This window comes from Gobio gobio (genome assembly GCF_949357685.1).
Source record: "Gobio gobio genome assembly, chromosome: 8".
NCBI lineage: Eukaryota > Metazoa > Chordata > Actinopteri > Cypriniformes > Gobionidae > Gobio > Gobio gobio.
The window spans coordinates 30,199,727-30,214,673 of NC_137114.1; the positions used below are offsets into that span (position 1 = coordinate 30,199,727).

Sequence of the window (14,947 nt, forward strand, 5' to 3'; positions counted from 1 at the left end):
AAACGGGAGAGAAGATATTGAGTTTACTGTGCATGTTTCTTGTGTTGTGGTGGACCAATAAGGGCTAAAAACAATTGTCTCCAGTGAGACAGACGCACAAACATATACTTACATCCAGCCAGGAGGTATTGATAGTACTGCACAAAGTCTGAGGCCAGCACCAAGGGGTGGTTGCTGTTGAAAGGTGGTTGTAGCTCATTCCACTGCGGTGTCCTACTCAAAACAAACACAGAAATCAATTTAGGAAGCGCATATCAAAGGGCCAGATGTATATAACAGTCTCCAGCTGAGCTATAATGGACTCAAACTCTCCACAGCCCGGCGGAACTTCCATTTCTCAAATCTCATGTGGGCCGCACGGGCTATACAGCTCAGTACATATAATCATTGAACATGTACAATCAGATCAGAAAGCCATTCTGAGAGTAACCCCTGCCTGCTTCCATTTTCTTCGCTCGGTCACAAGCATTATTGCATTACCACTGAGCTCAGCGTCTGGGTCGGTGACAAGCCGTGACGTTAATCATTTGCTTGCCCTCATTAAGGCGCCATATAAGCTGTTTTATGTAAATGATATGACTGCAGTGGGTCGTGTCAGGTGCTTCTGTTGGACTGAAGGTGAAGTGTAAAAGCAGGTAAATAGGTGTGGTGCTGAGAGCCTCGGGGCAAGACCTGGCTAGATTCCAACAGGCTCTCGGGCAGGTGTTCAGCTCCAGAGGCGTGTCGTCGCCTATCTTTTGCGCCGTGCTGATTGGTCGAGGCTCCAGCACATGTTCCACCAGGTTTCCGTAGCAACTCAGGATGTACAGCGATTCAACAACAGCCTGGCGAGACTGATCTAACAGGGAAGAAAAGTCAAATCCAAGTTTTTAAAGATTAAGATAGTGGTTTCTGACACAACCTCAGAATTTATTCTGGAACATATTTTGAAGTTTCATCTGATACCACTTAAAGAATCAAAGAAATAAACAAAAGGGGGATACCAGAGCTTATAATATATAATAAAATATAAAAATATATCAACTAAAAATACAATGAAATATAATAAAATTATACATCTAACCAATTAAAAAAAGGCCAAAATAAAACGCTCATGCACTGACAAACCTTTCTCTCTCTTAATGTTGGGGTTGGTGATGAACCAAGAGCGGGACGAGGCAAAGACTGCAGCCACGCAGAACTCCCCACCGCTGGACTTACTGGGTGAGATTTGGGGAGGCGGCTTGGCTTTGCTACAAAAAAAGACACATGTGACAATAAGAATATAGAGGGTGAAAGTCTGCTTTTGGGGAATGGCATCCAGATTAGTAGAGAAAAAATAAAGCCACATCACTGACGAGAAAAGAGGCATTTTCCTGCATATGAATGATATCACTCAAGAGTTTCGAATGAAAATTGCACATCCACAAGTAAAACACTGGGCTTGTAACCAACAACATAACACAGCACAAATGCATTCTTCATGCAAGTACAAAAAAATTATCCACAATCCAAAAGACACACAGATTACAATAAAATCACATCAAACTATTTAATAAATAAATGTGAATTTTGTTTTAAATTTCACTTTTGTATTGTATTGAGAGAAATAACCACTAGTTTTAATTGGTACAAGTACAATTTCACCACAGTTATCAAAACCAGAAAAAACATGGCATCACTAAACTGCTATCTGAGGTTCTTTTAGATTTCTTTTTGTGTGTAAAATTATGTTGTTAAAAGTCAACACACACATACACACTCCAGGATTCTAGTCAGTACAGATACCACATAATGGCAGTCATTTTCTTATAAAGCTGCTTCAAATGGAGGCTTTTAAGATGCTTTGGAAGGCCTCATTCCAGTCTTGGCATTTGAGAAAAATTATTAGGGCCTATTGAATTATTATTTATGTCAGTAATATTTTAAAGAAGCCAAGGAGAAAAAAAGGGCCATGAGCTGAAAGATAAGGGCTTGCATATGGAATTCATCCTAGAACAGTAGTCATGTGGTATCATTGTCAGCCGCCTGCACTAACCCACACTGTAAAACCTGCCCTCTATATCTCATACATAGGATAAACTCCAAAAACACTGACTGGCTGTTTCACACAGAACAACACTCCACATATCATCAGCCATGCACACATACACACAAATGGACGGGAATGGGAGCCAGCTAAATAAAATATTAGGGTTAACAATTAGGGTTAGCGCATGAAATTGTGATTGGATAAAGTACTTGATAAAGCATTCTAAAAACGCAGTACTCAACGCGCAAAACGATGAAAAAAACAGTGAAACACATAAAACAATATATGGGTTTCTAATGCAAACCTTTGTAACAGTTATTCAATATTTTTCTTCTGCCAAAATACTATAATGTCTAAATTACAGTATCTTCACTTGGGGACTTCTCACTTCTCTCAAATTTTTGAACACCAAAGACTTTCAAATACTTTGAGCCCTGTGATTAACACAAAATTTAAAGCCAGCTATATATTTTCATGTAAAAATATCAATTTTTATTAAGTGAGAAAATTTGTTAAATTAAAAAAAGAAGAAAAAAAATGAAATGAAATAATCAGCTTTAATATTGTTTTACAGCACCGTTCAAAAATGTAGGGTCAGTAAGAGTTTTTATTTTATTTAAAATTTTATTGAAAAAAAGTACCAAAAAATACAATGTTGAATAAATGCTGTTTTTTTCTTCTTCTATTCATCAAAGAATCTTGGAAAAAAAATATCAGAATTTTCACAAAAATATTAAGCAGTACAACGGTTTTAAATATTTTAATAATAATAATAAGAAGAAGAAGAAGAAGAAGAATAAGAAGAAAAATGTTTTTTGACCACCAAATCAGCGTATTAGCATGATTTCTGAAGGATCACATATCACTGAAGACTGGAGTAATGATGCTGAAAATTCAGCTTTGCCATCACAGGAATAAACTACATTTTAAAATGTACTCAAAAAGAAAACTAAATTGTAATGATATTTTAATTTGTAATAATAGTTCACATTATTACTGTTTTTACTTTTTTTTATTAAATTAATGCAGCCTTGGTGAGTTTTTTTCAAAACTTTTTTTCAAAAACATTAAAACCAACCTAAAATAGTAGCATATATTTTTTTAATTTCTATTGTACTAAAGCCAAATCAAATATATCAAAAATATTATTTGGAAAACATTATCTAAAATATTAGATCCGGAAGAGAAACTTTTCATTTAAAAGTACATTTTTAATCCCAGAAATGTTTTGCAGGCCCCAGAGACAACCTTTCAGTTTGAAAACCCTTGATATATGTGATTAATTCATCAGCATATTATGCAATTAATTCAATTCCAATCTGTAATCGAATGACAGCCCTAGTCATTATGCACTAAAAGATCAGATAACTGCAAAACAAAACTGCCGATTGTAATGAAATTGTTGTAGACTGTGGAGTCTGGACTGGGAGTTAATGTGGATGAATTGTCCAGTGTTTGAACCGGGACTCCTCCAGCCTTGCATTACACTAATAGGTGTTGAGTGACCTGTTGCTGAGCTGCACTCTCACTCTGTCACTTCCCTTAAAACTGTCATCAAGTCGTAAATTACTCTCAGGACGAGGAGTGATGTTGACATCTTTGTTTAGCCGACACCAGGCGAGGATTGCTGGTCGGGAAGGACTAGAGACAAAAAAGACAAAGTAAAGAAAAGCAGGGAGAGATATTGGCACATGTTTATTGGTGTTGGACGGAGGTGAACCGAATAACTAAAAAGCTGAGCAGTGCGTGCTGCTGATGGGGAGATACGAGAGGTTTGTTAGTGTATATCCTTTGCCGAAGCCGGCGTGAGCATCTTGCTATCTGTCAGTGTAGAACAGGGGACACAGCACTAAACAAACACGATTTGAAGAGCGGAGTACAGTGAATTGCGCGTTTCCTCCCCCCCCCCCCCATCTAATAAAACCAGGAATCCCAAGGGGGATAAATAGGAGAGAAGACAGCCGACATTTTGATAACTTCAAATCTTTAGAAACGCCACTTCCTTTGCCCTGACCATCACTGACCATAGAGGAAAACCTTGAGTCTAGCTCAAAAAAGCATTTAAATCCTTCCTGCCCCACCGCTGAGTTCAAGGCAGCGAGGAAAGTGAACGAGCTTAGCAGTTTTCCAGTCTAGGGTGCAGGTGAAGATCTGGCATTTTCAGGTTTGGGGGAGCGGATGCATTTTCTTGAAAGGAAAACTGTAAAGGATGGGCGCACAGATGTTTTTCATAACAAAACCAAACCGACTTCGGTGTGACTAAACATTTATTCCTCTGAGATCACAGGCTGACGCCGTCCGCCACAAATCTGAGAGGAAACCGTATCCGTTTCTGAGTGCTTTGCATAATAAATCTGGAAATATTCTTTAAAAGGTATATAATGTCATGCCAGTAATGATGATGAGACCAAAAACACTGCAAAGAACCAGTCTGAGCTAAAAGCCGGGCATAACTTTGAGCGCTCATCTGCTAGCGGTGCACTAAAGCTGGCCAACTATGGTAAGAGCTCTTTGAAGAGGCTTTGGTCAGAAGATGATTTAGTCAACATGTTCTTATTTGAGAGCACTTCACACTTGCATTGCATCTGAATTTCCTTGAAACGACCGCTGGAGTTGGTTTGTCTGTATATGAAATCACTTTTTTCCTCTGGGTCTCACTTAAAGTGGCTAGTATGACTCAAGCTGCAGTGATTCAGCGGGCCATTTGAGCGAGCGGATTATTCTAAATAAATATTGGCACGGGGAGCGGCTTACACAAAAATGTATCCGAAAATCAATAAATTATGAAACTTAAACATATTTAGTGAGATGGAGGAGAAGGGAAGACAGACGTTACTAAACAGAAGCCAATTTCGTCTTCCCCCTATTGGCATTTCCCCTGCTGCTTCTAGAGTGTTTTTTCCCCTCTCTCTCTCTCTAACTAATTCACTGAAAAGACTCCTTGCATGTCATTTCCACTTTTAATTTAACATATGAGGACTCTTGACGTGAGCTAATAGCTTTTCCTCAAGGGCATAATTCAATCTGTGATGTCCACCATCAAAGCCCGGCCACATTACAGTCCCGGCCACAGACGAGGCGCCATCAGGGGGAAGGCGGCCCACATTTGTTTTCAAACAAATGCGACGGCGTGCTTTAAACGGCAAGAAGGAGCATGGACTTCATTTTAATGTATCGGGGGACTTGCCGTGACAAGCTGACCATATGGTCGGTGTACGCCAGGCAGCGTACAACGGGCTGTGTTACAACGCTCATGAAAGGATAGTGCAGAATGCAGACATATCTCTCAACGTCACATTTATTATCTCACAGCAGCTTTTCTTCGGACATGGCTCGGGCACACAGCCACGGTCCACACACACCGTGGCAGCCATTTGGGAGGCCGGCATCAAACGCTAAAAGAGAAACAGAAATTGTTCCCCTCCATTTCCAACGTTCCAGCTCATTGGGATATCGTTGAGGAAGGTGCCTGATTCGGCATGATTTCCCTTTTCCTTAGAGAGATGCTGGAAAATATGAGTTCCCCAGGTGTGAGCGCAGCTGTCTATGGTATTTACAAGCTGCCAGGTTTTAAGGTTTGTGACGGTTGTGCTTCGTTCTCGGTTCTATGGTGTACAGGACAAAACTAAAGCAGAAATACATGTGAAAGTTTCCATAACCTACATCATTCAACACTTTCCCTGGACCTCATATCATATCTTTTTTTAATGTTGCAGATACTATTTCTATCAGGAGTTTTGAGAATGTAGAAAATGAACAGGAAAGTAGTTAAAAAAGTGGATGGATGCACTCGGATACCATTATTTGTTTACTCCTTTTCAGTTTACTCTTTGATTACATTTGATTTACTTTAATTAATTTGTCTCCTGAGCTGTTTATAGTGAAATCTTATGTTCAGTTGTATTTTAGCAGATATTTTCCATCTTCTTTTATTTTCTGTGTGGGAGTGTTCTGTTTTGGAACACTTGATGATTCTCTTAATACGTCCATGTGATATTAAGCACATTGTTCACTAAAAGGAAAAACTAATTAACATTTAGTACAACATCTAAAATCAATCATATGTTTCCGATGAAATGTGGAGCTCCGGTTGTGTCCCACATTAATGTGCCTAGCCCAGTCAAGAGGAATCTATGGGGAATATTAAGATTTATCATGTTAATGATGAGGCTTTGAAACACATACGTCCTCAGAGATCACAGTAGAGCAGTGCAGGGAAAAGATCTAATTAAAACGCATGTGAAGATCCCACAACAAAGCTGAAACCTAGGCCAGAGGAAGGACAGCAGCACATGTGATTAAATTGTTTTGGGGGGGTGAGGGATGCAGCAAAATGATGCATTGCTTTCATTAATAATCGCCCCCTTTATATAGTAAAGTAACTTTTTGAGTTTGCATCAAATAAAAAAAGCTCTGTGTTTTTCTTCATATACACTCAAGCCAATGATTATACATTGTCCAAATAAAATTGTCACATCAAATTAAAGGGTGAAGAAGATGAATGGCTGCAACTGCATTGCACACATCTGACTCGACTATCGTCGAGAGCTGTGTGCGGCGCATCGATCATTTTTTCACCCTAATTCCAAATGTCACCAGCCAATAAAATCATAACGACAGCAATATGAATGTGAACACAAAAGCATTTTTGAATAAACAACCTCTGTCTTCTGTTTGGAAAAAATGAAGCAGGAAAGGAAAGATCACTTTGAAGAGAAGGTTCGTTTAAACCACAGGACGGACTGACAAACAAAGCTCTGGTATTGTCTAATGTAGCAAAACACAATATTTTGCGATGAACTCAAGAACAAAAACTCTTTTCTCTTTCCCATGAATTCCAATGGCTCTGACTAACTTGACTTAAATGCCAAGCTGATGTCTTAGATATACTTATGACCAACAAAATGCATGAAATTCACTAACAATCCTCACAGTTGCCTTTCCATACAGTACTATTCGACAGGCAATTAAAACTAATTAGCAATTTAAATAAATACACAAAAGCCAAACAGCAAATCCACATACAGAAACAGAAGGAAAAAAAAGTACAATAAAAAACACATCTCTCGGTTCTTCCCACAGCGTGCTAGAATAAACTGAAGGAAAAAAAACAACAGGAAAAAAATTCTTGGAAACAAATGAAAGATGGAATGAACGCAGTCGTTTGCTGAAGCGCGGACAAAGCATGCTGGGAGTGAATTGGAAAAACTCACCATGGAGTTTTAATGGAAAAACATCCAGCCCCAAAGAGGTAGGGTCTTCATGAAGGGATAGATACACAGAGATAGATGGGAAAAGCATTATTATTGATTTGACTGGGCAAGCAGTTTACTGTTTAATGATACAGAAGTTAAAAAGCCATAAAATAGTGTATTTTTATTTCTGGACCAGATCAAAATAGTGATATATATATACAATTTTCATTAAATGTCTGAAGAAAACTCCATTGGTGGTATTTAGGAGGGACATGGGAGACATGAGGTCAGTTTCTTCCAGTCTGACAGTTCAATAGAAGTTCAATAGTGGTTTAATTGAAGTAAGATGCTGTGAGAGATGTTGTTTTATGCTGAAGAGTTAGTAGAAAAGGAGAAGTGGATCCCTGATCTACAGCCAGAGCAATGGATGACCGTAAACATTTTACAGCCAATAGTGTTTCCCAAAAGCAATAAAAAGGACATGAAATCCAACTCTGGCAGAAGAAGTCGCACACTCTGCGGCCCTTTGGATGAGTTTACTATTCAGTAGGGGTGAATCACTGTCTGCGAAACAAAACCTTACAGTTTTACACAGACATTGAATCTTTCTCATTGGCAAACAACTATCATGAAGAATTTTCCAGATCAAACAAATCGTGGCTAGAGAGATGAGCGATGGTCAGGGTAAGTTTAGCTTATAATTGCCATGGTGTTTGACATTCTGAATAATGAATGGATCATATTTGCACAAAGGGCTTAAGATACCCAAACATCATGGGCCGAGCTAAACAATCAAATCGGCAGGTTGCTTAGTTGCATCTCAAGTGTTATGGCAGTAGAACCCTCAAGTGAGACACTTCAGCTGAATGGACACAGCAAATATCCAGCTGGGAAAATGAATGGACGCCAATGCTAAATTAATACGTTTCCAAGGAGATGGAAACCTGGGTTTGTTTAGCAGCATTGATGATCGGTTTGGTGTTAGTGCGATTGTGAGATATAAAATGCCTATAAAAGATTACAGGACACATCTGCATTGAAATAAGTAGGACAACACCATACCATCTATCACATGACACGCTCGTGCACTTCTAATAAGATCAGACCTGACTGCAAAACATAACAAGAACATAAAAACCAGCAGATTTCATTCAAATCCGTAGAGTGCCATGAGGGTCTTTATTCCTGAGAACTGTTTACTGGGAAAGATGCCTGTTAACGGGAAGCAAGAAGTCACATGACAACATCCAGTGAACGTCGAGGGCAACAACCTCACTTCAGCAGAATAATCTTTCACACGTTTATCTCTCTGCTCTCTGTGAGCCTAATGCTGCACTTCCAAAGGCATTAAAATGAGGTGATTTGCGCAAAAGCTTTACGCCATGACATGTCACATGGCTGGGTAGCACCCGAGCTCTTTAAGCTATTCGTTCGGTCATTACGGCAATATGAGACAATGGCCCAAGAGCAGCTCAATTCAGGTATTACACTAAGCCTACTACATCTGTGAGGTTCGATCCAGCCATCCAGCAACACACATTCACACTCTGCTGTATGAGAGAAGAGCACCATCAGTTAGAGGTGGAGATTTTGACACTAATATAAGTAAAAATTTAAAATTTTAATTTTAATGTATAGATTTTAAGGGAAAAGAAAAAAGGAGAAATTTGGTGACGAAAATGATGCAGGGCTGTGTGATGCAGCCTATAAAATGCAGTTAGAATGCTCCTAAAATTCAGGGCAAAAAGTGCTTGTCTCATATATAGGCCAATATATGACACAGTTATGCAATATAGCACAAGTGCAAATGAGATATTGATTCTATAGTTTATATTTTGCACACAATATCGCCTGTTTATCCAATGAAAATATTACCTATGAAGGCAGAGCAGAACTGTTGTGCATCTCCAAGCAACACACAGCGGTGTTTTGTTTCTGAATGAATTTGTGTTTTGAGCCAATCAATTGGGTGAAGTGATGATTCAATGGCCCATTCCTAAATGGAGCCATTAGGGGTGTTGGACTTGAGGCGGCGCTGCGTTTTTTTTTTCGGCAGCACAACTATTTACTTCATTCCTGAATGAATCAGCCATTTGAACAAATCAAATGAATCAACGACTCAATGAATTACACATTTTTACCACCACCTGCTGGCAGTTTTAGTTTTGCCCAAAAATGAAAATTCTGTTTATTTACATTTACTCAGCCTTGTGTCGCTGATGTTTTTCACATTTAACACAGTGACTTTAAATTATCTTTTGGCGGTAATTCTGCAGCCAAATTTAATATGAGATCAATTGGCACATCAAGTAATAATTTAGATTAATTAAATTGTGCTTACCAGCACTAATTTCAAATATTTTGCCTTCATAATACTCAAAAGCTACATTAAATATATTTTTTTACACGTAAAAGGTATTTGAAAAGGCAAAAGTCAATGAGACTTTCATAAGATTAGTAGAGATGCACCGATTGCAATTTTCTTGGCCGATTCCGTTTTTTTGTTAATGAGATCGGCCGATACCGATTTTTGCCGATTCTTTTTAAGAACTATAATTGACAGCATATACAAACAAAAATCCACTTTTTCTTCAAAGCAAAATTTTTTTTTATTATAAAATACATTTTTAAACATTACAACAGGATCTTCTCGCACTTGAACAACTCTCAAAAAATAAGTGTTCTGTGCCTGGAAAGAAGTAGAAATAACAAATAACTGAAAATCAGTTGCTTATGAAAAAAAAACATAAATTGACCTTTTTCTCTTTTTTACTTGTCTTACAAAAGACAAAAGATCCTATGAATGAACAAACCTGAAGTGTACAGTACTCCTCCAAATAATAGTTCAGTAATTGGGTAATAAATGTTGCCAGCTAGGGTTGTCAAGGTACCAAAATTCCAGTAGTCGGTACCAATTCCATAAAAATTTTACGGTACTCGGTACCAATTTCAGTACCACAGCTAAATTATTTTTATATATACACATTTTATTTATTTAACCATTTAAATTTGTTTTATTAAATGTATTAAGTTTATTATTAATGATGATAATCATTATAAGTAAATAATACAAAAACATTTAAAGGCTGTATGCTGTTTAAAAGTAAACATTGTTTATAAAAAAAAGATCAAGTGAAAAATAATCAACAATTTAGGCATAATTATTATTATTAGTAGAGACGTATTATTATTACAGAGCCGGCGCTAAATCTACAGTAGGCTACAACAGTAGCCCAATATATTCTGTCAATTTCAATTTTTTTTAAACCAAACTTTTATTTTGACGGGTTGCCATTGCCCTTGAGTGTCTGTGTTCATGATTTTCTCAAATGAAACGGTAAATTCTCATGAAGTGACAGTTTATGCATTCGGCTGGTCATCCAGCGCCATGAAGTCCATAATTTCTTTGTAATTGCTTTGGTCTTTTCGCTGCTTATACCAAGGAAAGATAGAAGAGGCTGCAGACCTGTGGCTGGCTCTGAGCTACCTTTACTAACGTTACCTTCTTCAAACTGGGCATGTTCCGCGGGGTTATGGAGTTTTAAGTGTCTAATTAGGTTTGTCATGTTGTGCGCTTTCCCGGTGGTTCGCCCGCGGTTTATTTTAACCTTACAAGTTTTACAAATGGCATAATTAGTGTCTTCTTCGCTCACAGAAAAAAACTTCCATGCCAACGACAAGTTTGCATGCGGCGGTGAGCGCGAGCGTGGCTGTGACGTCAACGTCGCGGCTGCGCTTGTGCTCACAGCCACATGTAGACGGATCGGCTCAAAATCGGAGACACGTGTGACTGATCGGCCGATCACCAATCAGGCCGATCATGCAGAAAATCGGCCAATTCCGATCCCTGGCCAATCAATCGGTGCATCTCTAAAGATTAGGTTTTAATAAATACTATATAATATAAACCTACAAAAAATATTATAATATTGGTTGCTTGTTGAGCACAAGATAAATGGTAAAACTTTGAATGGGACTCACTTGAACAACCTCAAGCCCACACTGTAATACTATTTGTTGTTATAGTCAGTCTTTAAAGACAGGAATAAGACACCAAAGCAGTGTCAAGTCGGTCATGACCGAAACGCCACTAGCATCCGTGGGATTGACTTCCTTTTAGCACCTTCACAACGGTCTTATTATACTAATATGCGGGTAAACATGGTCTAAAAATGGTACTGAGCTGGCTGATGAAGGACAAGGAGGAGGAAGTAAAGAACAAAAGGAGGTTACTCAGTAGAAAGGTTACTCATCACTTAACAGACACATGGAAAAGGGGTGATGAAGTCATCAGTGCTGATATCAGACCTCACTGCGCTGGCTGATTTGACAGCTGAAATCAGGTGAACAGCTGAAGTGGTTCACAGAAAAAGAACGTCACTCAATGGCACAGCTTCTGGAACGGCAATGTACATCAGCACAGCGCAAGACTCACATCGCCGTCTCACCCAGACACTTCTCGTGCTGACAAGATGAGTGTTTTCAGCGAGTAAAGTATTAGGTGAGCATTAATACTGAACTACGCAGGATCAAAAGATCTAAAAGTCAGTAGTTGGAACTATGACCTATGGCCAGAGCCAGACATGGTGCTTATGGTGCTTATAGTCATGAGGTTTGAATTGGAATCGTGTCCCGGAGTCGTGTCCCAGCACCATTTGTTCTTTCTTGTGTATAGACTGAAAAATCTAACTTGATAGCAGCATAGACATTAAAAATCATCATCAAGGCAAAAAAGTATTAAGCCACTGAAGTTTTATATTAAAGTATTAAATATAATAAAGCAAGTATGTCGCAAGTACACAAGAATGTGATTTTGCAGTCTGCCCAAAGAACTCTTTTAAGTTATTTTAAGCTAATCAAAAACAGTGCTGTTATTGCAAAAAAAAAATATTAAAAATCGTTTTCATTGATTGACAAAAAAGGTGAAAATAAAACAGGGTTTTTAAAATCTAATGTGAGACTTTTTAAGACCTTTTTTTTAGGACTTGCAAGGATAAAATGAAAGCCCTATGAGCAGGGCAATGTTTATGGTAATATACTAACCCATTGAATGACTCTATAAACTATGATATCATTTATCATTTTATAAAATTGTATTTGAACTGTACAGTTCAAATACAGTTTTATAAAATGATAAACCTCACATTTCAGCCTTAAGAAAAGGATGTAGTTGGTGCCAATATCCCAGTGGTTAGAGCACTGACATATGGGGCAACTGCGCCTCTGGAGACCCGAGTTTGATTCCCAGCTCGAGGTCCTTTGCCGATCCCATTCCCGTCTCTCTCCACCAAAATCTCTACTATTCTATCCAAAAAAGGATGTCAGAAATATAAATGAAAAGCAACATATATTTACCATGTAACGTGAAGGGCTCACACTTTATTTAAATCGTCGCCTTTTAAAGTTTAAGAAATCATTAGTTTAAAAACAAATTAAGCCATGTCACAATTCCTGTTTTTCTGTCCACAAATTTAAGACCTCTTGAAATGATAATTAAAGGTCCCATCACATGAAAATTTCACTTTATGAGGTTAACATTAATATGAGTTGCCCTTGCCTGTGGTCCCCCAGTGGCTAGAAATTACGATAGGTGTAAACCAAGCCCTGGGTATCCTGCTCTGCCTTTGAGAAAATGAAAGCTCAGATGGGCCAATCTGGAATCTTCCCTATATGTCGTCATACGGGGAAAGGTTACCTCCCCTTTCTCAGCTTTGTCCACCAAATTATGGATTCAGTTTATTTTTTACATTTAATTCAGTTGCAATGTCAGCACAGGCTTTACAAACAGACTTTTACAATATAGATTCGACAGCACCGCCACAAACAGTAAGTAAGGAATCGAAACATAGGTATCTAATCAAACCAAGAAAATTGAAATGGGGATCAACTGCTTTGGAAAGTTACCACTTCCTCTAAAAGACACTCAACTCTGTGTTATATACAATATCGCTCACTTGAAGTTAGACATTTGTGGCAAGGATTCAACCTGTTTTGAACCTCCCGCACCAGGCCGCTTGATTCAGCCACGAAACTAAATGTCCAGTTGCATTATTACAGACTGTGTCTATAAGGAGGACGATCTCCCATGTGGTGGCTCGGTCATTTGCAATCCACCAGCCACAGCTCTGAGTGCTGCACATCTGAGTGTAGGGTTTTTTGGGCATGATGATGGGCAAGGAAAATATGAGCAGAGACAGGTGGGTACAGCTGACTGACTGACATATACTGTACGTAGACGCACAACACGGTTCAGCACAACATGGGACGTCTCTTGTCTGTCGCTACATATGCTAGCCTCAGCTAAGGAGAGAAAGACAAAGGATGAAAAGGGACTAGACACCACTGTGACGTCTACTCTGTCACAATGTACAGCCTCGGACTCAGCATGTCTGTAGAAAAGGCAGTTTAAATGGGGACTAGGAGCATATAAGGTCTCCAAGGCCAGAAACTAAACCATACACAAGGCTGAATTATTCAAACTTCAAACTAATGCACTCTTGATGACTCTTCAATTCAAAACTAGAGTAGCGAGAGCCCTTAAAACAACCTCAGCGCAAAGTGTTCAGCATCACAATGAGCTACAGGGCCTTGTATAAATCTGCCTATTTAAAGGTGACCCGACGTGCCACTGTTTCGTTAGCGAATTTCCCATTCAAACTTTGCATTTAAATAAAAATAAACAATTGGAATAAGCCATAATTATGTTTAGTCAGTATGTAAATGCACACTGCAGTCATCGATATGGCAACCAGTCTTTACCGGCGTGTTCATGTTACATGGAGAGCAACCGCATGCTACGTCCAGTGATTGTAATACATCTGGCTTAGGAACTAACGACTGACTACAGCAATGATCCATATGTGGGAGAATGCAGGTTTGCATGTTTGTGTAAATTCAGGCAATCCTCTGGCAAATGACGGTTTGATGACACTTAAGAGTTCATGCAAACTCAACTATGCTCCAAATCCCCAACACAGTTCTCTCCGCCAGCCATGGCTGGAGCATCAGTGATCTTTACATGTCCAGTGACTTACAAAAATTATATTCCGTTAACCTGCTTGAGAACTGACAATGTAACCTGGTCTGTAACAAAAGCTAACTGTGTAAAGTTGCCGTTTATAACCCGGCTAACTGATGACACAAATCAATAGGTTTTAAGATATTACTTGTATTAAGTACCTTGTGCCTTAAAATGGCTGAATAATTTCCATTGCAAAACCCTACCAAATGGCAAAGATAACGCATGATTGTAGCCAAGATTATCTATCCAGTCAGAATACAGCCTTTCCAGTTCCTGACCTCAAGCATCAACATTACAATTTCAATTATTTCTCTTGCACTTCAGTTGTAATTGAATTATAATTCTATGATTTGTTAAGTAATATAACATTGAAATGTCTATACCCAACACCTTTAAGTGCTAAATAGTGTGCAGAAACCCACCCAGTGCGCTTGGTGATGGTGCCCAAGGTCATCGGTTGCTTGATCTGAGCCAGTGGTAGCACGACCGTCAAACTGGGTAATGGAGACAGGCGTGGGTTACCCATGTTGTTGTTGGTGAAGTTGTTATAGGATTCTTGACTGGTGAGTTTGGCTGTGAAAGAAAAGGCAAAATTAAAGAAATTTGAGTTTGTATTCAAATTCTAATTCTATAGGTCACATATTAGATAATACACTAAGGTTTTCTTTTTTAAAGAAATTAATTATTTTATTCAACAAGGATGCGTTAAATTGATCAAAA

General features: G+C 38.6%; 1 protein-coding gene across 7 annotated transcripts in view; it reads right to left on the reverse strand.

Moving 5' to 3' along the window:
* Positions 1-14,947, reverse strand: part of bcas3 (BCAS3 microtubule associated cell migration factor) — a 260,966-nt gene that overhangs the window by 173,827 nt on the left and 72,192 nt on the right. For all 7 annotated transcript variants that reach the window (XM_079824037.1, XM_079824039.1, XM_079824042.1 and 4 more), the window contains 4 exons: positions 14,650-14,800; positions 1,108-1,232; positions 673-838; positions 113-213 (listed from right to left, as the gene is read on the reverse strand). In XM_079824037.1, coding sequence (XP_079680163.1) covers positions 113-213; positions 673-838; positions 1,108-1,232; positions 14,650-14,800 — 543 coding nt within the window. The remainder of the gene's footprint in view (positions 1-112; positions 214-672; positions 839-1,107; positions 1,233-14,649; positions 14,801-14,947) is intronic.